The 21,870-nt window shown below is 41.6% G+C and overlaps 1 protein-coding gene across 5 annotated transcripts in view; it reads left to right on the top strand.

Moving 5' to 3' along the window:
* The window catches only part of akap9 (A kinase (PRKA) anchor protein 9), a 242,384-nt gene that overhangs the window by 23,155 nt on the left and 197,359 nt on the right, over positions 1-21,870 (top strand). For 4 of the 5 annotated variants that reach the window (XM_060824923.1, XM_060824925.1, XM_060824924.1 and 1 more), the window contains exons 3-4: positions 19,474-19,518; positions 21,381-21,437. In XM_060824923.1, the coding sequence (XP_060680906.1) occupies positions 19,474-19,518; positions 21,381-21,437 (102 nt within the window). The remainder of the gene's footprint in view (positions 1-19,473; positions 19,519-21,380; positions 21,438-21,870) is intronic. The other variant, XM_060824926.1, reaches the window with a different exon arrangement.

Genomic DNA, 21,870 nt, shown 5'->3' with positions numbered 1-21,870 from the left:
TTACAAAGGTGAAATAAATAGGAAGCAAAATAAAAGATATCATGATTTGGGAAATAATGAGAATTTGAAAATTCTAAGATCAAATCTCTAATAATAAAATGGATAATGTGGAGTTGCGTGAAAAGTTAGATGAAATTTTCTGCTATCTCCCAACAATTGTTTACAAATGATCATAATTCTGGATTAGCGGTGCTGGAAAAAGCACATCAGTTCAGGCAGCATCCCAGGAGCAGTAAAATCGATGCAGTAAAAGCTTTTGCCTGAAACGTCGATTTTATTGCTTCTCGGATGCTGCCTGAACTGCTGTGCTTTTCCAGCACCACTAATCCAGAATCTGGTTTCCAGCATCTGCGGTCATTGTTTTTACCTTGCAAATTATCGTAAGTCAACACTGTAATAAAGGTGGTTTTATATCTGATTCCACCAATGGAGGACGATTGAGATGATTGAACAAGTATAGTCCATTGCAAAAATTAACTTATTAAATGGATATTACACGTTCTTTTGATTCACACAGCAAAGAAATATAAACTTTTGTAACCGTGGATGGATATTTATTCATGTAAAGCAAAAGTGTCCGGAGTGATAACTTCTGAAAATTCAATGGAATCATCAAAGCATTTGTCCAAGACAACACAACACAAAACAACACAACACAGGAATTGGCCCTTTGGCTCACCAAGGCAAAAGTGAGGACTGCAGATGCTGGAATTCGGAGTCTACATTAGAGTGGTGCTGGAAAAGCACAGCAGGTCAAGCAGCATCCAAGGAGCAGGAAAATTGCGTTTCGGGCAAAAGCCCTTCATCAGGACTTGACCTACTGTGCTGTTCCAGCACCACTCTAATCTAGCTTTGGTTCATCAAGCCTACACCGATTGACTCACATTCATGTGTCTCAAGATACGACTTAAATGCTGCTAACATGCCTGCTTCCATCACCTCCAAGTGAGTATGTTCCAGGCATTCGCTTCCCTCAGTGTGAAAAATTTTCCCTGCACTTCTCCCCTAAACTTTCCCCTCTCACCTTGAACTTGTGCCTCTTGCGGTTGATCTTTCCACCCTGAGAAAAGCCTTTGACTATCTACCCTATTTATTCTTATAATTTTGTAGACCTCTATAAAGTTGCCCCTCCTCTTTCCAGTGAAAACAATTTGAGTTTATCCAACCACTCCTCATAATTAAAACTCTCAGACCAGGGAATATCCTGGTAAACCTTCTCTGCACCCTTTCCAAATCATGCATGTCTTTCTGGTAGTGTGGCGACCAGAACTGCATGCAATATTCCAAATGTGGCCTAACTAAAGTTCTGTACAGCTGTAACATAATTGGCAACTTTTATATTTGATGCCCTGGCCAGTGAAGGCAAGAATGCTTTATGCCTTCTTGACTACCTTATCTACCTGTGTTGCCACTTGCAGGAATCTGTAGACCTGTATGCCCAGACCCCTCTGTATGTCAATGCTCCGAAGGGTTCTGCCATTATGCAACTGTATTGTATGTAATAATGATTTGGTTGTGTTCAGTCAGATCTGGAAAGAACTTTGATTAACTCCTGAGTTAATTTTTGATCAATTTGACATGTGATGAATTGTGGGCATATCATGCGACCTGAATGGACGCATACAGGAAATGTCAGTAGCTCTGAGCTTTGGAACTCAAGCAGTGGCTGGAATCACTGTGATCCATTGGCAAGATTGTATTGCCTAGATAAGCATATTATCCGCATGCAGGTGGATAAGGAATGGGTGACTGCCAGACAGCCTAAGAAAGCTAGGTAGATATTACAGGAATTGCCTGAATCCTGCTACAGAATTATTTTTTCCCCATTCTGTATACTGGTGAGGGTTTTAGTTTATTGGAGGAGTGCAGCAAATTATCAGATCTGCATGTCCAGTAGTCGGGGAAGATTGTCCTCACACTTGGTATGACAGTAATCCAGTCTGGGGAGGGCACCCTTGCAGTCATTATGATGATGAAATAGTCTGAGAAAGATGTCCTTTTTATTGGGAGGAAATAAGGAGTAATATCACTGGAAAACCAGAGTTGTTTACCCTACTGGAGGAGTAGACGCTCCAAGAAGAGACCTGATTGGTAAGTAGCAGGTAACAACATTTATCGCTTATAATTTGTAAGGTCTTTTTCTAGTTTTAGTTTTGAAGGGCTGTATTCTGTAGTAACAAGAACAGGTAAGGGCCCTAGAATAATTGTTATTATTTAATATTGAGCATCTTTCAAAGATTTAATTTAATGCTGAAAGTTGTGGTGTGCTCGTGCTCCTCTGGGGAAGCAAGGCACATTTCCAGTGCCTGCAATTAGCATGTGTGCAGGAAGAATCTCCAACTGGACCTTCTGAAACTCTGGGTTTCAGAACTGGTGTAGACCTGGGGACACGAGCATCTGTAAAGCTGAGAGAATCATGAATAGCACATAGAGTAAGGTGGTTATGTCACAGGCTAAGACTCCACAAGCAGAAAGGGAATGGGTTACAGCTGGACATTGTATGTTTGGGCAGTGCAGGTATCCTCTCTGATCTTTCCTCTGAAAACAACTCTCTTGCTTTGGATATTATTGAGAGAATGGACTTTCAGGAAAAAAAACAGCAATAGCCAACATCATGGGATCATGGTTGGCTCTTTTTGATGAGTGGAGCACAAGTATGGGAATGCAGTCGTCATAGGGGATTCATTTGTAAGGAGATAGATAGAAATTTTTTTTGGCTGCAAATGAGACTTCAGAATGGTATGTTGCTTCTCTGATGTTGGGGTCAATGATGTCCCAGAGTGGCTATGGGCCATCTTAGAGTGCAAAGGTGAATAGCCTGTGGTCATGGTATACATGAGTGTAATGGCTTTGGTAGCTTAGAAGAGATGCGATCCTAAAAGCAGAATATAGGCAGTTAGGAATCAATGCAAGGAGTCAGAGAAAGAGGGATCAAGGTCAAGAACAAATCCCAGCAGGGTGATTAGGAGCAGCAATACGCAGAGGAATCAAAAACCAGAATCAAACCAGTATGCAGTAAAAAAAAAGTGAAATTTGAACAATGAATTTTAAAAAGACAAGCCATAAGGCTTTGTGCCTGAATACATGGAACATTCAATATAAAGTAAATGAATTAATCATTTAAATAGTTGTAAACAAGTATGATATATTGGGATTACAGAGACATGGTAAGAGGTGAAAAGAGATGGGAACTAAACATCTTGAGATATTCAGCATTTTGGAAGGACAGACAGAAAGGAAAAGGTGGTTGAGTTGCATTATTTGTTAAAGAGGATATTGAGGAAAGGTATTAGTTGGGACAATGTTGAATTTGTGTGAATAGAATTGAGGAATACCAAGGGGTAAAAGACGTTAGTGGCAGTGGGATATAGATCATCAAACTGTTGGGTTAATGTTGGGAATAGCATTAAACAGGAAATAATGGATGCATGCAGTAAAGAAACATCTGTAACTAATAGTAACTTTAAATTGCATGTAGATTTGGTGCATCAAATTTGTCACAGTACAATAGAGGAGGAATTTCTAGAGTGCATATCAGGTGGTTTTCTGGCCCAATATGTTGATGAACCAATTCTAGAACTGGCCATCTTAGACTCTATGTTATGTAATCAGAGATCCTTTGGAGATACGTGATTGCAATATGATAGATTTCTTCATCAAGATGGAGTGTGAGGTAATTGATTCCAAATCCTATTAAGGGAAATTATCTTGATATGAGACTGACTTGGTGGTGATGGATTGGGAAATGTTACTGAAGTGAATGGTAGTGGATAAGTAATGGCAAACAAAGACCAAATGGGTGAACTACAAAAATTGTTTTTTCTTGTCTGGCGCCAGAGTGCAACGAGAACAGTGGCCAAACTATGGCTTATGAGGAAGTTAGAGATACATTTGAATGCAAAAAAGGAGGTATGCAAACTAGCAAATAAAAACAACAGATCTGAGAATTGAGAACAGTTTGGAAGTCAGAAAAGGAGGACCAAGGCATTAAATAAGAAGGGGGAAATAGAGTGTGAAAGCAAGCATGCAGGGAATATTAGAACTGACTGTTTATAGAGACATGTAAATGGAAAGCAATTGGTAAAAAGTAATGAAGGTCCCTTACAGTCTGAAATGGGAATTTCTAATGGGGGACAAAGAAATAGCTGACAAACAAAATTCATAATTTGCTTTTGTATTCATAAAGACATAATTAATGTACTAGAAATGATGGGGAACACAGGGTTTAGTGAGAGCAAGGAACTGAAGTAAATCTATACGAGGAGAGAAATTGTGTTGGAAAAATTGATGGGCTCTAAAGCTGATCAATCCCCAGGGTCTGCTAATCTACGTCCCAGAGTAAGGATGGCCCTAGAAATAATGGATGCATTTGTAGTCACCTTCCAAGATTCTTCAGACATTGGAACAGTTTTTACAGATTGGAAGGTAGTAGTTAGAAACAGAGGGAAGGAGAAAGCAGCGAGTGAGTCTGATATTACTAGTCAGGAAGATGCTACAGTCCATTATCAAGGATTTTGTATGTGGAAAAACATTGGTGGAATCGGACATTATTAGCATGGATTTACAAAAGGGAAATCATGCTTGACAAGTCTACTGGAATTCTTCCTGGATGTATCCAGTAGAGTTGATTGGGGGAAACCAGTGGATGTGGTTTATTTGGACTTTCTAAAGATTTTTTGCAAAGTCCCATGTAGGAATTTAATGTGTAAACTGAAAACACATAGAATTGGGGTAGTGTATTGAGATGGATGGAAAATTGATTACCAGGGAGGAAACAAAGAGTAGGAATAAACTGATCTTTTTCTGAATAACGTGCATCGGTCCTAGGACCTGAGCTATTCACAATGTATGTTCATGATATAAATTAGGGAATTAAATATGATATCTCCAAATATACAGATGTCAAATCTGGGTGGAAAGGTTAGCTGTGAGGACGATATAGAGATGCTTCGGTGTGATTTGAACGTGCTGAGTGAGTGAGCAAAAGTATAGCAGATGCAGTAATATGTAGTTAAATATCAAGTTATCCACTTTGGTAGCAAAAGTAGGAAGGCAGATTATTTGAATGGCTGTAAATTTACAGATGAGAATGTTCAATGAGACCTGGGTGTCCTTGTGAATCATTTGCTGAATGTAAGTATATAGGTACAGTAGGCAGTAAAGAAGACAAACTCTATGTTGGCCTTCATAGCAAGATTTGACTATAGAAACAATGATGTCATGCTACAATTATGCAGGGCATTAGTGAGTTGAGAGTGTGGTGCTGGAAAAATACAGCAGGTCAGGTCATACATGGAACATCAGGTGCAGTTTTTGTCTCTTTCAGAGGGAGGCTGTTCTTACTATAGAGGGAGTGCAGCAAATGTTTAGCAAATTGATTTTTTTAGGGCAGTGGGAGGAGAGATTAGGTTAGATTAGTTAGAATTATATGACAGTGGTTTAGCAGAATGAGGCAGAGATCTCACAGAAACCTATAAAATTCTAACAGGTTAGATGCAGGAAGGATGTTTTCATTTATTAGGGAGTCCAAACCAGGGACATTGTTTAAGAATAAGGGGTAAATCTTTTAGAGTCAAGATTAGAGTGGTACTGGAAAAGCATAGCAGGTCAGGCAGCATGAAAAGTGCAAGAAAATCTATGATGAAGGGCTTTTGCCTGAAACTTTGATTTTCCAGCTCCTTGGATGCTGCCTGACCTGTGCTTTTCCAGCACCACTCTAATCTTGACTGTAATCTCTAGCATCTGCCTAGTAAATCTTTTAGAACTGAGGTGAGGAAAATTTTCTTCATCTGGAGAGTGATAAGCCTGTGGAATTCACTGCCACAGAAAGTGGTTGAGGCCAAGCATTGATTTTCAAGAACCAGATACATATAGCTCTTTTAGCTAAAGTGATCAAAGGATTTTGGAGAAGAGTATTGAGCTCAAGGATCAGTTATGATCATATTGAATAGTGGAGCAGACTCAAGGAATTGAATGGCCTACTCCTGCTTCTATATTTCTGTTTCACCATTGGTAGACCAGCTGTGCAGGTGGGAACAAAGAAGTGTGAAGAGCAGTAATGATAGGTAAATCATTGTTAGGAAGGTAACAGATGTTTCTGTGGCTGTAGGCATGACTCCAGGGTGGAATGTTGCCTTTCTGGTGCTGTGTCAAGGATGTTACAGGACAGTTATAAATATTCTTTGAGAGAGAAGGTGATCAATCTGATGTCACTGTCTATGTTGGTAGCAGTAGGAACAATGGGAACTTGGTTCAAAAATTGTTTATGTCTGAATTATTGTCAGTACCAGGCACCAGTGAGTATAGACTGGAGAATATGACAAATAGATGGGTGGTGGAAGATGGTGCAGAAAGGAGGGCTTCAAATTGTCTTGGACTCAACAAAGTTGCTTTATAATGACCCCCCCCCCCCCCCCCCCCCCATCGTAAGGTTAGAAATGGGGATGTTCACTGATGAATACATAAGGCTCAGCAGAATTCACAATCCTCAGATTCTGAACTGTCCATGTTCCAACGCATTAAGACCTTGACAGTATCAGGTTGGGCTGACAAATGACAAGTAATATTCATGTTGCTCCTTACTCCTCCAAGACCGCATTAGGGAACTGGAGCAGGAACTGGATGAACTTCGGATCATTCAGGAGACAGAGTCTGTGATAGATAAGAGTTACAGGAAAGTAGTTACTCCTAGGCATGAAGGAAGCTGGGTAACTGTTAAAAGAGGGAAAAACAGTCAGTGCAGGGATCCCCTGTGGTGGTTCCCCTGAAAAACAAGGATACGTTTTTGTATACTGTTAGGGGGTGGGCGACTTACCAGGGGCATGCATTAGGGTGCAGGTCTGTGGCACAGAGTCTGTCCTTATTGCACAGAAGGGAAACGAGGGTGGGGGGTAGGGGGGGAAAAGGAGAGTGTTAGTCATGGGGACTAAATAGTTAGAGTGTTAGATAGAAGGTTTGTTGGGAACGTAAGAGACTTGCTGTCGGTGTGTTGCCTTCCAGGTGCCAGGGTCCGTGATGTCTCAGATTGTGTATTTGGGATCCTGAAGAGAGAGGGTGACGAACCTCAAGTCATGGTCCACATAGGTACCAATGACATAGATAAAAAGAGGGATAGGAATGTAAGGCAGGATTTCAGGGAGCTAGGGTGGAAGCTGAGAGCTAGAACAAACAGTTGTTATCTCTGGTTTGTTATTCGTGCTATGTGATAGCAAGGTGAGGAACAAGGAGAGATATCAGCTGAACATGTGGCTGCAGGGATGGTATAGGAGGGAGAGTTTCAGGTATATGGATAATTGGGGCTCATTCAGGGGAAAGTGAAACTTCCACAAACAGGACACCTTCACTTGAACCAGAGGGCTACTAATATCCTGGGTGGGAAATTTGCTAGTGCTATTTGGGTGGGTTTAAACTAGCTCAGCAGGGGGATGGGAAATCTGTGGTATATTCCAGTGCACAGGATGATGTGAGTAGGGAGGACATGGACAGGATTTCGCGATTACATGAATGTGCTCGCAGACAGCAAGCTGGTTTGAAGTATGCAAGCTTCCAGCATTGATAGGTACCTGGGACTTCGATGTTGTGGCCATTTCTGAGACACGGATAGAGCAGGGTCAGGAATGGATGTTGGAGGTTCCAGGGTTTAGATCTTTCATTAAGGTCAAGGAAAGTGGTAAAAGAGGAGGAGGTGTAGCTTTGCTAGTCAAGGACAGCATAATGGTGGCTGAAAGAATTTTCCACGAGGACTTGTCTACTGAGGTAGTGTGAGCTGAGGTTTGAACCAGGAGAGGAGAGGTCACACTGCTGGGAGTTTTTTTATAGGTCTCTGCAAAATTCCAGGGATGTGGAGGAGAGGATTGGCAAAACGATTCTGGGTAGAAGTGAAAGGAATAGGGTGGTTATTATGGGGGATTTTAACTTGCCCAACATTAACTGGAAATGCTATAACTCTGGTACGTCAGATGGATCAGTTTTTGTCCAATGTGTACAGGAGGGTTTCCTGACGCAGTATGTCGAAGGGCCGACACGAGGGGAGGCCACACTGGATCTGGTGCTTGGTAATGAACCAGGCCATGTGTTTGATTTAGTAGTAGGTGAGCACTTTGGAGAGAGTGACTGTGATTCGGTGACGTTTAGTTTAGCGATGGAAAGGGATAGGTACATGCCACAGGGCAAGAGTTGTAGGTGGGGGAAGGGAATTATAATGTGATTAGACAAGACTTAGGATGCATAGAATTGGGTATCCGAGGATTCTCTGGGAAGCTAGGGAGGATATGGCGGAGCCTTTGGCCTTGATCTTTGAGTCGTCATTGTCTACAGGTTTATTACCAGAGGACTGGAGTATTGCAAATGTTGTTCCCTTTGTTCAAGAAGGGCAGAAGATGACGCAGGTAATTATAGAACAGTGAACCTTACGTCAGTTGTAGGAAAAGTTGAGGAAAGGATTATGAGAGATAGGATTTATAATCATCTAGCAAGCAACAATTTGATTGGAAATAGTCAACATGGTTTCGTCAAAGACAGGTCGTGTCTCACAAACCTCATTGAGTTTTGTGAGAAGGTGACCAAGCATGTGGATGAGTGTAGGGCAGTTGACATGATGTACATGGACTTCAGTAAAGCCTTTGATAAGATTCCACATGGTAGGCTTTCGGAGAAAAAGCAGAAGCATGGGATTGAGGGTGACTTCGCAGTTTGGATTAGAAACTGGCTTTCTGTAAGACGGCAGTGAGAGGTGGTTGATGGAAAATATTCAGCCTGGAGTCCAGTTATTAGTGGTGTGCCACAAGGATCTGTTTTGGGACCACTGTTATTTGTCATTTTTATAAATGACTTGGACGCAGGCATAGATAGATGGGTTAGTAAATTTGCAGATGACACTAAAGATGGTGGAGTGGTGGCAGTGTGGAAGAATGTTGCTGTTGAATTTGGATAAACTGCAGAATTGAGCTGAGAGATGGCAAATGGAGTTCATTGCAGATAAATATGAGGTGATTCACCTTGGGAAGAATAACAGGAAGGTAAAATACTGTGTCAGTGGAAAGATTCTTGGTAGTGTTGATGGGCAGAGGGATCTTGGTGTACATGTAAATAGATTCCTGAAAGTTGCCACCCAGGTTGATAGTGCTATTAAGAAGACATACAGTGTGTTAGATTTTATTGGTAGAGGGATTGAGTTCTGGAGCCGTAATGTCATGCTGCAATTGTACAAAACGCTAGTGCGGCCTCACTTGGAATATTGTGTAAAGTTCTGGTCGTCCCATTACAGGAAGGATGTGGAAGCATTGGAAAAGGTGCAGTGGAGATTTACTTGGATGTTGCCTGATCTGGGGGAAAGGTCTTATGAGGAAAGGCAGAGGGACTTGGATCTGTTCTTATTGGGGAGAGAAAAAGGCTAGGAAGGGGTTTAACAGAGACATACAAAATGATCAGAGGATTAGATAGCTTGGACAGTAAGAGTCTCTTTCCTAGGATGATGATGATGTCGGCTTGTACGAGGGGCATAGCTGCAAATTAAGGGGTGATAGATTTAAGACACATGTCAGAGGCAGGTTCCTTACTCAGAGTGGTAAAGGCGTGGAATGCCCTGCCTGCCAATGTAGTTAACTCAGCCATGTTAGGAACATTTAAACAGTCCTTGGATAAACATATGGATGATGATGGGATAGTGTGGGGGGTAGGCGTACATTAATTCACAGGTTGGCACAGCATCAAGGGCCAAAAGGCCTGTGCTGCACTGTATGTTCTATGTCACATGACTGCCATTCAGTTATCATCTCCAACAAGTGATGATTCAACTAAGACCCCTTGATATTCAGTGACATTATCATCAACGAATCCCCAAATATCAGCGTCCTGGTGATTACCACTGACCAGAAATTGAACTGGATTAGTCATACAAATACTGTAGCTACAAGAGCAAGTCAGAGGCTAGGAATCCTGCTGTAAGTAACTTACTGACTTCTTAAAGTCTGACTCCCTGAAGCCTGCCCACCATCTACAGGGCACATGATAGGAATGTGATGGATTTTTCACTTGCCTATTTGACTACAGCTCCAAAACACTCAACTTGACAACCTCTGGGATAAAACTGCCCACTTGAATGGCACCACACCACTCTGCAGCCATCTATACGCAATAGCAAGACCATCCAAGACCATGTCCACTGCCATTTAGAAGGACTAGACTGAGGGAGAATATAATTGAGACATAGGAACGAACACCTTCCCCCTTGATGGAGGGATCAATGACCAGAGCATAGATTTAATGCAAGAGGCAAGAGAGGATGTAAGGAAAATGTGAGGGTGGTGGGAATCTGGAGCTCACTATTTTGAAAGTTAGGAGAGGCAGCAACCCTTACGAGCTTAAGTATTTAGACTTACATCTTTCATACCATGGCTTGCAAAGCCTACAGGTCAAGTACTGGAAAATGTGATTAGAATAGTTAGACAGCTGTTTTTGACCAGCATAGACTTAGTGTAGCAAAGGACCTTTTTCTGTGCTGTTGACCTTTGTAACTCTATGGCAGCAGACACACGAGAATACCATCAGCTGAAAATTCTCATCCAAACCACTCACTGTCCTGACTTGGAAATATATTGCAGTTCCTTCAGTGTTACTCAGTAAAATTCCTGGAACTCCACCTCTAACAGTCATGTGGCTGTACCAGCACCAAATAGGCTGCAGTAAGTCAAGAAGGCATCTCATCACTGCTTTTTAAGGGCATTTGGAGGTGAACAATGAATGTTGGATCACTGAGTGATGTCCTTATCCCATAAAACAATTCCTGGGACACTGGACTGGCTCTGGATAAAATGACACCTGAAGACAGCTGAGACTGAATTCCTTGCAGAACATTTTCCTAGTGATTGTGGGAGGATAGTCACCTAATTCTGTAGGTGTTTTGAAAGAGGAAGAGAAAATACCATCTAGTAGTATCTGATTGCACACTGTACTGGGACAGATGGATAGCATTAGCATAGAGAATTGTAAGTTCTGTAATTGGATACAGAATTTGGCTCAAAGGTAGAAGACAGAGGGTGGTAGTGGAGGGTTGTTTTTCAGACTGGAGGCCTGTGACCAGTGGAGTTCCACAAGGATCAGTGCTGGGCCCTCTACTTTTTATCATTTACATAAATGATTTGGATGCGAGCATACGAGGTACAGTTAGTAAGTATGCAGATGACACCAAAATTGGAGGTGTAGTGGACAGCAAAGAAGGTTACCTCAGATTACAACAGGATCTTGACCAGATGGGCCAATGGGCTGAGAAGTGGCAGATGGACTTTAATTCAGATAAATGCGAGGTGCTGCATTTTGGGAAAGCAAATCTTAGCAGGACTTATACACTGAATGGCAAGGTCCTAGGGAGTGTTGCTGAACAAAGAGACCTTGGAATGCAGGTTCATAGCTCCTTGAAAGTGGAGTTGCAGGCAGATAGGATAGTGAAGAAGGCGTTTGGTATGCTTTCCTTTATTGGTCAGAGTATTGAGTACAGGAGTTGGGAGGTCATGTTGCGGCTGTACAGGACATTGGTCAGGCCACTGTTGGAATATTGTGTGCAATTCTGGTCTCCTTCCTATCGGAAATATGTTGTGAAACTTGAAAGGGTTCAGAAAGGATTGACAAGGATGTTGCCAGGGTTGGAGAATCTGATCTACAGGGAGAGGCTTAACAGGCTGGGGTTGTTTTCCCTGGAGCGTCGGAGGCTGAGGGGTGACTTTGATAGAGGGTTACAAAATTATGAGGGGCATGGATAGGATAAATAGGCAAAGTCTGGGGTCGGAGAGTCCAGAACTAGAGGGCATAGATTTAGGGTGAGAGGGGAAAGATATAAAAGAGACCTAAGGGGCAACTTTTTCATGCAGAAGGTGGTACGTGTATGGAATGAGCTGCCAGAGGATGTGGTGGAGGCTGTACAATTGCAACATTTAAGAGGCATTTAGATGGGTATATGAATAGGAAGGGTTTGGAGGAATATGGGCCAGGTGCTGGCAGGTGGGACGAGATTGGGTTGGGATATCTGGTCGGCATGGACGGGTTGGACCAAAGGGTCTATTTCCATGCTGTACATCTCTATGACTCTATGAATCTACGACTCTGTAAGATGATCAGAGGATTAGATAGGGTAGACAGTTAAAGTCTTTTTCCTAGGATGATGACGTCAGCTTGTATGAGGGGACATCACTACAAACTGAGGGGTGATAGATTTAAGACAAATGTCAGAGGCAGGTTCTTTACGCAGAGAGTGGTATGGGCATGGAATGCCCTACCTGCTAATGTAGTTAACTCAGCCACATTAGGGAGATTTAAACAATCCTTGGATGGCATATGGATGATGATGGGATAGCGTAGGGGGACGAGCTGAGAATAGCTCACTGGTTGGGGCAATATCGAGGGCCGAAGGGCCTGTTCTGAATAAATGAAAAAGTAAAGTTTGCTAAATCAGATCTACGTTGCATGTACGATATTGCATGGGTAGATTGGCATGTGGAATTATGCTGTAACAAACAAGGGGACCTGATTGAAGGAAGGGCAGGATTGAGTTTTAAATATTTCTAGTTTGAGTGTTCAAGACTGTAAGGAAAGGAAGAAAAGGAGGAAAGGCACTAGTATTGATTCAGGACAGCACTGTTGTACCACAAAGACCAGATATCTTGGAGGATTTGAAGATAGAATCAACCGGAAGGGTACCGTCACATTGCTTGGCATCGTCTACAGACCAATTGAAGGAAAGGATATTAAAGAACAAGTCTACAAGGAAATAAGAGGTGAAAGCATTGTAGGCTAGTAAATATGGATGGTTTTAATTTGAATATAGACTGGGATAATGGTAGAGTTAAGGACCGAGAGAGGCAAACATTCTTTGATTGTGTTCAGAAAAATTTTCTACAGCAGTAGGTGCTTGATCACAAGAAAGGCCACATTGCTAAGCTTGCTTCACAGAGATGAATTGGGTCGAATAAATAAGTGTCAGTGGAAGAACATTTAGAGTATGCTGATCATTGATCCATAAGGTTTCAGATGACAGTTTAAAAAACAAAGACAATTCGGAGTAAAAATAATTAACTGGGGAAGTGCTAACTAAAATGGGGCAGGAACAGAACTGGGTCAGATCGACTGGAGTCAAAGGGTGGTAGGAAAATCTAGTTGAACAATTGGTTACCTTCAAAGAAGGGATGGTTTGGATACAGTGGAGATATATTCCCTGAAAAGGGAAAGGTAGGGCAAATAAATGCAGAATCCTTGGTGTTGGTTAAAGGAGCTAGAGATTAAGATAAAAAAAACAAAAAGTGAGCTTATGATAGGTGTCACATAGAAAATACATGTGAACAACCAAAGGGAAAACAGAATGTTCGGAAGGGAAGTGAAAAAGTAAATAAGTGAAGCAAAGAGGGAATATGAAAATAAGATTGGCAGCTAACTTACAGGGGAATATCAAACAGAATTGGGAAGTGCTGAAGAACCTCAGCAGGTCTGATAGCATGTGGAGAAAAAGCAGAATTAATGTTTCAGTCCAGTCACCCTTCTACAGAAGTTTAGGACAGTTCTAAAGGTTATTAAAAACATTAATTTTTCTTTCTCTTACAGATATGCCAGGGCTGCTGAATTTTTCCAACAATTTCTGTTTGTGTTTCTGATTTCCAGCATCTGCAGTTCTTTGGGCTTTTTTTTTTCTCTTTTTCAGACTGTGTGTGGTATTAGTCAGGTATGCACTGCCTGATAGTAGCTTCAATTGAGGCATTCAAGAGAGCAGTAGATGATTTAAATGAAAACAATGCATGGGAATCCTGAGGGACATGATTTACATGTATTTGGAGAGGCAAGGGTTGATTAGGGATAGTCAATATGGCTTTGTGTGGGGGAAATCATGTCTCACTAACTTGATTTTTTTTGAAAAAGTAATGCAGAAGTAAACACGGCAGTGGTTGGTGGGGGAGAAGTTACTGAGCGTGTGACATCAGCGATGATGTGAGGGCCGGAAGTGGTGACACGTGTGGTGCATGAGGAATTATGAGGACGGAAGTTGCCATGATTGGGGGCGGGCGGAAGTGACGTCATAGATCACCGTGGGGGATGGTAGCTGCACCAGCCGAATGGCTAATGGTGTCCGAGCAGTTCCAACTGCCGCTGAGACATTAACGGCCTCAACCTGTCTACCCCACCCCCCCCACTCCAACTTCTCACCCTCACAATGCATAGCTGTCCACTCCCTCTGCTCCAATCCCAACCTCACCATTAAGCCACCAGATAAAGGGGGTGCAGTGGTAGTCTGGCGCACTGACCTCTACACAGCTGAAGCCAGACACCAACTCAAAGACACTTCCTCCTACCTCCCCTCAACCATGACCTCACCCCTCATCACCAAACCATCATCTCCCAGACCATACAGAACCTCATCACCTCAGGAGATCGCCTACCCACAGCTTCCAACCTCATAGTCCGGGAACCCCACACTGCCCGGTTCTACCTCCTTCCCAAAATCCACAAGCCTGACCCCTCTGGCCGACCCATTGTCTCAGCATGCTCCTGCACCACTGAACTCATCTCTACCTACCTCGACATTGTCCTATCCACCTAGTCCAGGAACTCCCCACATATGTTCGAGACATCACCCATGCCCTCCACCTCCTCCAAGACTTCAGTTTCCCCGGCCCCCAACGCCTCATCTTCACCATGGATATCCAATCCCTCTACATCTCCATCCACCATGACCAGGGCCAACAAGCCTTCTGTTTCTTCCTCTCCCGACATCCCCAACAGTACCCTTCCACCGACACTCTCATTCGTTTGGCTGAACTGGTCCTCACCCTTAACAATTTCTCCTTCGAATCCTCCCACTACCTCCAGACCAAAGGAGAAGCCATAGGCACACATATGGATCCCAGCTATGGCTGTCTCTTTGTTGGCTACATAGAACAGACCATCTTCCGTAATTACACTGGCACCACTCCCACCTCTTCTCCGCTACATTGATGACTGCATTGGCGCCACCTCATGCTCCCGTGAGGAGGTTGAGAATTCATCAACTTCACCAACACATTCCAATCTGACCTTAAATTTACTTGGACCATCTCTGACACCTCCCTCCCCTTCCTGGGCCTCTCCATCTCCATTAATGATGATGGACTTGACACCACCATTTTGTTTTACAAACACACTGACTCCCACAGCTACCTGGATTACACCTCTTCCCACCCTACCTCCAGCAAAAATGCCATCCCCTATTCTCAATTCTTCCGCCTCCCCCGTATCTGCTCCCAGGAGGACCAGTTCCACCACAGAACACATCAGATGGCCTCCTTCTTTAGAAATCGCAATTTCCCTTCCCACGTGGTTAAAGATGCCCTCCAATGCATCTCATCCACATCCCGCACCTCCGCCCTCAGACCCCACCCCTCCAACCGTAACAAGGACAGAACGCCCCTGGTGCTCACCTTCCACCCTACCAACCTTCGCATAAACCAAATCATCAGTCGAAATTTCCGCCACCTCAAAACGGACCCCACCACCAGGGATATATTTCCCTCCCCACCCCTTTCCGCTTTCCGCAAAGACCATTCCCTCTGTGACTACCTGGTCAGGTCCACACCCCCCTACAACCCACCCTCCTGTCCTTGCACCTTCTCCTGCCATCGCAGGAATTGCAAAATCTGTGACTACACCTCTTCCCTCACCTCCATCCATGGCCCCAAAGGAGCCTTCCACATCCATCAAAGTTTTACCTGCACATCCACCAATACTATTTATTGTATCCGTTGCTCCCGATGCGGTCTCCTCTACATTGGGGAGACTGGAAGCTTCCTAGCAGAGTGCTTTAGGGAACATCTCCGGGATACCCTCACCAATCAACCACACCGCCCTATGGCCCAACATTTCAACTCCCACTCTGCCAAGGACATGGAGGTACTGGGCCTCCTTCACTGCTGCTCCCTCACCACCCGACGCCTGGAGGGAGAACGCCTCATCTTCCACCTCGGGGCACTTCAACCCCAGGGCATCAATGTGGACTTCATCAGTTTCCTCATTTTCCCCTTCTCCCATCTCACCCCTGTTCCAAATTTCCAGCTCAGCACTCCCCATGATTTATCCTACCTGCCTATCTTCCTTTCCCCCTATCCACCCCACCCTCCTCCCTGACCTATCACCTCCATGCCCACACCCATTCCCTACTGTACTCTATGCTACTTTCTCCTCACCCCTACCTTCCTCTCATTTATCTCTCCAACCTGCAGGCACTCTGCCTGTATTCCTGATGAAGGGCTTTTGCCCGAAACGTTGATTTTCCTGCTCCTCGGATGCTGCCTGAACTGCTATGCTTTTCCAGCACCACTCTAACCTATGACCCCTTTTAGCCCATCTGATCCCTCGTTTAAGACTCGTCGTACTCTTCTGATATTCCTCCAGGGCCTGTTCTGTCCTTAGCTGCCTAGACCTTACGTATGCTTCCATTTGCCTCTTGGCTAGTTGTACAATTTCTTCTGTCTTCCACGGTTCACGAATCTTGCCCTTCCTATCCTTTGTCATCAACGGGACTTGCCTATCCTGCACTATCTTTAACCTATCTTTGAAAGCCTCCCACATATTAAATGTGGACTTTCCTTCAAAGTCCCTTATGGATATGTTCAGTACAGATCTTCATGGCAAATCAGCAGCAAAAATAAAGCTTATTGTCTATCAAGCCTGGTTCCATTCTGGGATTTGATTTGTTCAATATTACCCTCATCTGGCATCATAACAATTTCAAGAATCAGAATAAATATAGACAGGCATGAAGCTACCCAAGAAATTTTATACTGCTGCATGCTACATAGAATCTCATGCTTCAGCCTATGAAGTCCTATGTCCTTGTCTGTTAACTCAATACCCAACCCAAACAAGGCACTAAATCTTTGAGAGATCTTCTGTTTTGGCATTGCACATGCATCTAGAGCAAGTGCAAAGCCAAATGTGAGGATTAGCAGTTTGCATATGTGCTCAATGGAATATGAAACTGCAGTTACCTGTAAAATTATACTAGAGTGTTCGATCAGCTTAAGAGACCAGGAGGCAGGCATATTGGGCTAACTCCACAAGAAAGCAAGATCAATGCTGACATTTAGTCAGGATATATAAGAACAAGAAAAAACATTTCAGTTCCTTGAACCTATTCAAATCAATTAATTGATGTCTGATTTGTGCCTTAACTCACTTTACTCCCTTCAATCCAAACTCTTTGAAATCTCTAGTTTGGGGATAAGAATTCCATATTTCTTCATTTTGTGTGGAGAAGTTCCCAATTTTAGTCTTAAATGGGCAAATATTTATCGATGTATCCATTTAAGGCAGTCAGTTCGACTATCTCTTGACCTTCTCAATACAAGCTTTTACAAATCATGTTCATTTATAGGTTATTCTGCTTTCATGCCTGTTTCATCAATCCTAATTAGCTGTAATGCGATTCACAAATAGGGGACGCTGTTCTAAAGCATGAACTATTAAAATGTATGTTGGCAATAGTGCGATCGCATCGCCAACATTTTAAGTGTTATTTGTATTACACGTTTCTTGTACAGTGCAGGATTGCACTGGAACTCAACTAATGCTCTACAGAGGAACCTCAGTTATCCAAATATTGATTATTCGCATCTTGGATTATTTGAAGATGACTTCAAGGTCCCACAAAAATGTTACATTAAAGGGGTAAGTGTATTCGACTTATCTGTACTGAAGAACAGAGTAATGGAGTCAGGAATGTACAGCACAGAAACAGACCCTTTGATCCAACTTGTCCATGCTGACCAGATATTCTAATCTAATCTACTCCCATTTGCCAGCACTTGACCCATATCCCGATAAACCCTTCCTAGTCATATTCTCATCCAGATGTCTTTTAAATGCTGCAATTGTACTAGCTTCCACCACTTCCTCTAGCAGCTCATTCCATTCATACACCACCCTCTGTGTGAAAAAATTGCCCCTTAGGTCCCTTTTATATTTTTCCCCTCTCACTCTAAACCTATGTCATCTAGTTCTGGACTGCCCCACATCTGAAAATGTTGGCAAAAACAATGAAACACAAGCAGCTCAGGCATCTGTGAGTGGATATTTTTTAAGTAAAGCTTGTTACACAGTCCTTTTACAAAAGTAAGTGCTTTAGGTTACAGGTATTTCTGTCACTTTACCGGGCCATTCATTTTAAAAAAAGGCTGCGTAAACGCATGCGCGAGGCGGTGCTCCCGTCTTTCTATTGTGAGACTGTGTTCTCAAAAACTGATAAATGCTGTTAGGATTGTAGAAGCTATTCGGGACTTTGATTAATGCTATCTTCACCACTTTTTCTTGCCAAATTGTAAATACTGCTGCATTTTTAAAAATGTTTTCTCGTGTTATCATCGCTTTATTTTGCTCATCATGTGAAATCTGTATCCTTGTGCACTCAATACATTAAGATTATAGATTTAAATAAAATCTCTGATAGAGCACAGCATTAGATCAACATGGCTTACCTTGTTTAAGTCAATTATCCAAATAATCAGTTATCCCAACGAAATAGTGTCCGTCCATCTTGTTTGGATAATCGAGGTTCCTCTGTATAGAAGAAATGCCTGTATTCTATCCTCAAATTTTTTTTTTAGGTTCACGCCTTGATGTCGTGGTGAGTGTGCACTGTAGCCTCATAACCCTCTTCCATATTGTTATCCGTAAACCTGAATGCAACATCTTCAGAATAAATCTGACCTAGGCTTTAAAACTGATTTGTCATTCCTGACTTTTGTATTCCAGGTGCCTTGAGATAATATCCAACATTCCAATAGTTGTCTTTTTTGACTTTCTGAACATGTGTACTCGCTTCCAGTGTTTTATATGTGAGAATGTTTGTTTGTGTCAATTTTGCTCTGCAGTTCCCAGCTTATTGTCATTTACAAAATATTCAAATTAGTGCTGTCCATATGTCTTTGTACCTTCCTGTTCCCATTGGCTCTACTCATATGCCTCCTGATACCAGAAGGTATCATGATAAAGGGATATGAAACATTTCAGACTGAAAATATTGACAAAGCTCAAGATTGGAAATCTCTAGATTCTTTTGGTGTGTACTGTAGGCTGTTGAAATAGTTTGTGTTAGCTTTCAAGTTTTCTGAAGTAGGCATTTTGTGTGCATGTGTGAGAGATTCTGAACTTATAAAATGACAAGCAATGAGTAATAATAACGTGTCAATTATGTTAAATGTACTAAATAAATGTAGGTCATTATTGTGGTTGTGAACATACATTACCAATTTAGATATCTCAGAATGATCAAAGTAGCCAGGGAAATTTAGTCAACATTGTTCAAGAATTAATGCATAGGGCCATAGAAACAAAGTTTGGGATTGCCCAAGTAAAGTTGTGCCCTGCATATTTTTTAAACTTGTCATTATATTGTGAATGCATATACATCTTTATTTTGAAATGTTAAAATGTTTTAATTAATTTATGTATTTTATTTTTCAGCCAGAAAGTGAAGTGTCTACCACAGCTGATGACTATACGTCAGAGGTAAATATCTTGTGAAGAATGCATAATATTTGGGGTTTAAGATTATTAGAAATTATATTCTTTTTTGTAAAAGTACATAAAGTATTTCAGTAAAAGGATATGGCAGAGGGATTCTCCTAGAAGGGATTAAGAATCTGCCCAACAAATTCAAAGAGAACTTATAGGTACTTAGACTTGCTTAATCTATGATCTATTCTAAAATTATTTAAACAAATTTAAGAGTAGATAGACTTTTCAGTAGTCATTTTTATACCTTGGAGTTCTAAAGAGTTCTAACAAGGCACTCCAGGAGCACTAACTATCAAAAAGAATTATTAGATCATGGTTCAATTCTGTGGAGTTGGAAATGAGCAACCATAACACCTTTAATTACAAAGACAACTAATATGACCTAGATGCCGAACATCAGTAATTCTAATGAGATGAGCATAGTATAGTAACTCATGGATTCTGCATATTTTTATTTGAGAATGAAAGGTATGAAAATGAAAGTCTGGAATATTTAAAATACATTTTAAGAATGGAATGAGTTATCAAAAAGGTACTGATTGCAAATGTACCAGTTTTTTGACAACTAACAGTCAAATTTTGAATGCTATCAAAAAATATTCTCACAGAATATGTTGGAGACAACTTTCCAATCATTCTGGACCTGAATGAATGCTGTCTTTGGGGACTTATGGGGGGATCAGTGGCCTTTCTCAAATCTTATCTTGTGTGTAAATTATGAATCTCTGAAATATAACAGGAAATTTATTTCAATGCTTAAAAAAAGTTATTTTGCCTATATGAGAGCTGTCATCCTGATACATACACCCAGCAGAGAGCATCAGGGTATTTAGCAGAATCGAGCAAAGTAGATAGAGCTGAAAGGAGAAAGAGTTTTGCAACTTTGATGTATTGCAGTTCTCTGTGAGCCTTCAGTAGTGAAAAATAATGTTTAACAGCACCTTTGTAGAAGAATGAGCAGTGATCTCATTGAAACAGATAGAATTCTTAAGAGGCTTCATGGGTTAATGCTAATTTCCCCTCTTGGGAGAGTCCAGCACTTGAAGATGTAATCTCAGAATAAAGGAGTGCCAATTTGAGACTGAAATAAGGAATTTCTTTGCTGAGAATGGAGTCTTTTGAACTCCTTGCTACAGAGAACTGAGGGACAGAGTCCTTGCGTGTATTATAGTCTGAGTAGATAGATTCTTGATCAATAGGAGAATCAAGAATTACAGGGAATAGGCAGAAAAGCATACATGAGAAATGTTGGATTAGCCGTGATCCTATTGAATGGGAGAGTATGCTTGATGGCTGGATGGCTCACTCCTGTCCCTATATTTTATGGCCTTATGGAATGTGGAGGATGTACCTTATTTTCAGGAGTCTAAGACAATGCTTTGTGTTCCTATTATGGTTAAAGAATGCTGATCGGTTGGGCGTGTGATTTGGTAATGTACATAACTTAATAACTTAAAAGTTATACCTATCAAAAAGGCACTGATTGCAAATGTACGAGTTTTTTGAACTCTAACTTCTTATCTGCAAAAAAAAGTAAAGACTTTGACAAGTGAAGCTACATCAATCATTTGAAAGAAGAAAATGGTTCTTAATTTGAGATGTATTAATGTGCTTTTTGATTACAAGTGACTATCAATGATTTGCGTTTAATTTCTGATGGATGTGAGAAGTTGAGAAAGTTTCGGTGAAATGCAGAATGACCAACTGTTGGACGACTGTGTAATGAAATGGTTAGACCATATTTTACGTGCTGTTCACCTATACTAATAAATATTCATACCGTATTTTTTTTTTTGGAAAGATGTTTAGGAATGGATGAGAAAATGCTTAAAAATATTGTTTGGTTTGTACAGGCAAATGGTTGTTGTACAGTGCAACGAGAAACTATATTTAAAGCAGAAGATATGAGGGTACAGTATGAAGTCAAATAACTTGCTGGCATATTTAACCACAGCTACTGACCAAATATTTTCCATATGGTTAGAACAGTTCCCAGTATGTAATTCTATATAGTTGTCTGCATTCATTGAGGTAAGAGTAAATTCCCATTGACATTAAGGCAGTTTCAGATTGAATATGGCAACAAGGAGTCTTATCAAGACTGAACTTACTGGAAATTGGGGGGAAACATTTTTCTGATGGGAGTCATAACCAGCATAAAGGAAGATAGCTATGATTGTTAGAGGGCAATCCATCACTGCACTCCTCAAAGTCATGTCTTATGCCCAGTCATCTTTAGCTGCACAATCAATGACCTTCCCTCCATCATAAGATCTGTTGTGAAGATGTTCATTGATGATTGCGTAATGTTCAGTACCATGCATGACTTCTCAGAGACTGACA

Source organism: Hemiscyllium ocellatum, chromosome 5 (assembly GCF_020745735.1).
Source record: "Hemiscyllium ocellatum isolate sHemOce1 chromosome 5, sHemOce1.pat.X.cur, whole genome shotgun sequence".
Taxonomy (NCBI): domain Eukaryota; kingdom Metazoa; phylum Chordata; class Chondrichthyes; order Orectolobiformes; family Hemiscylliidae; genus Hemiscyllium; species Hemiscyllium ocellatum.
This window is presented reverse-complemented; position numbering and strand designations above follow the sequence as displayed.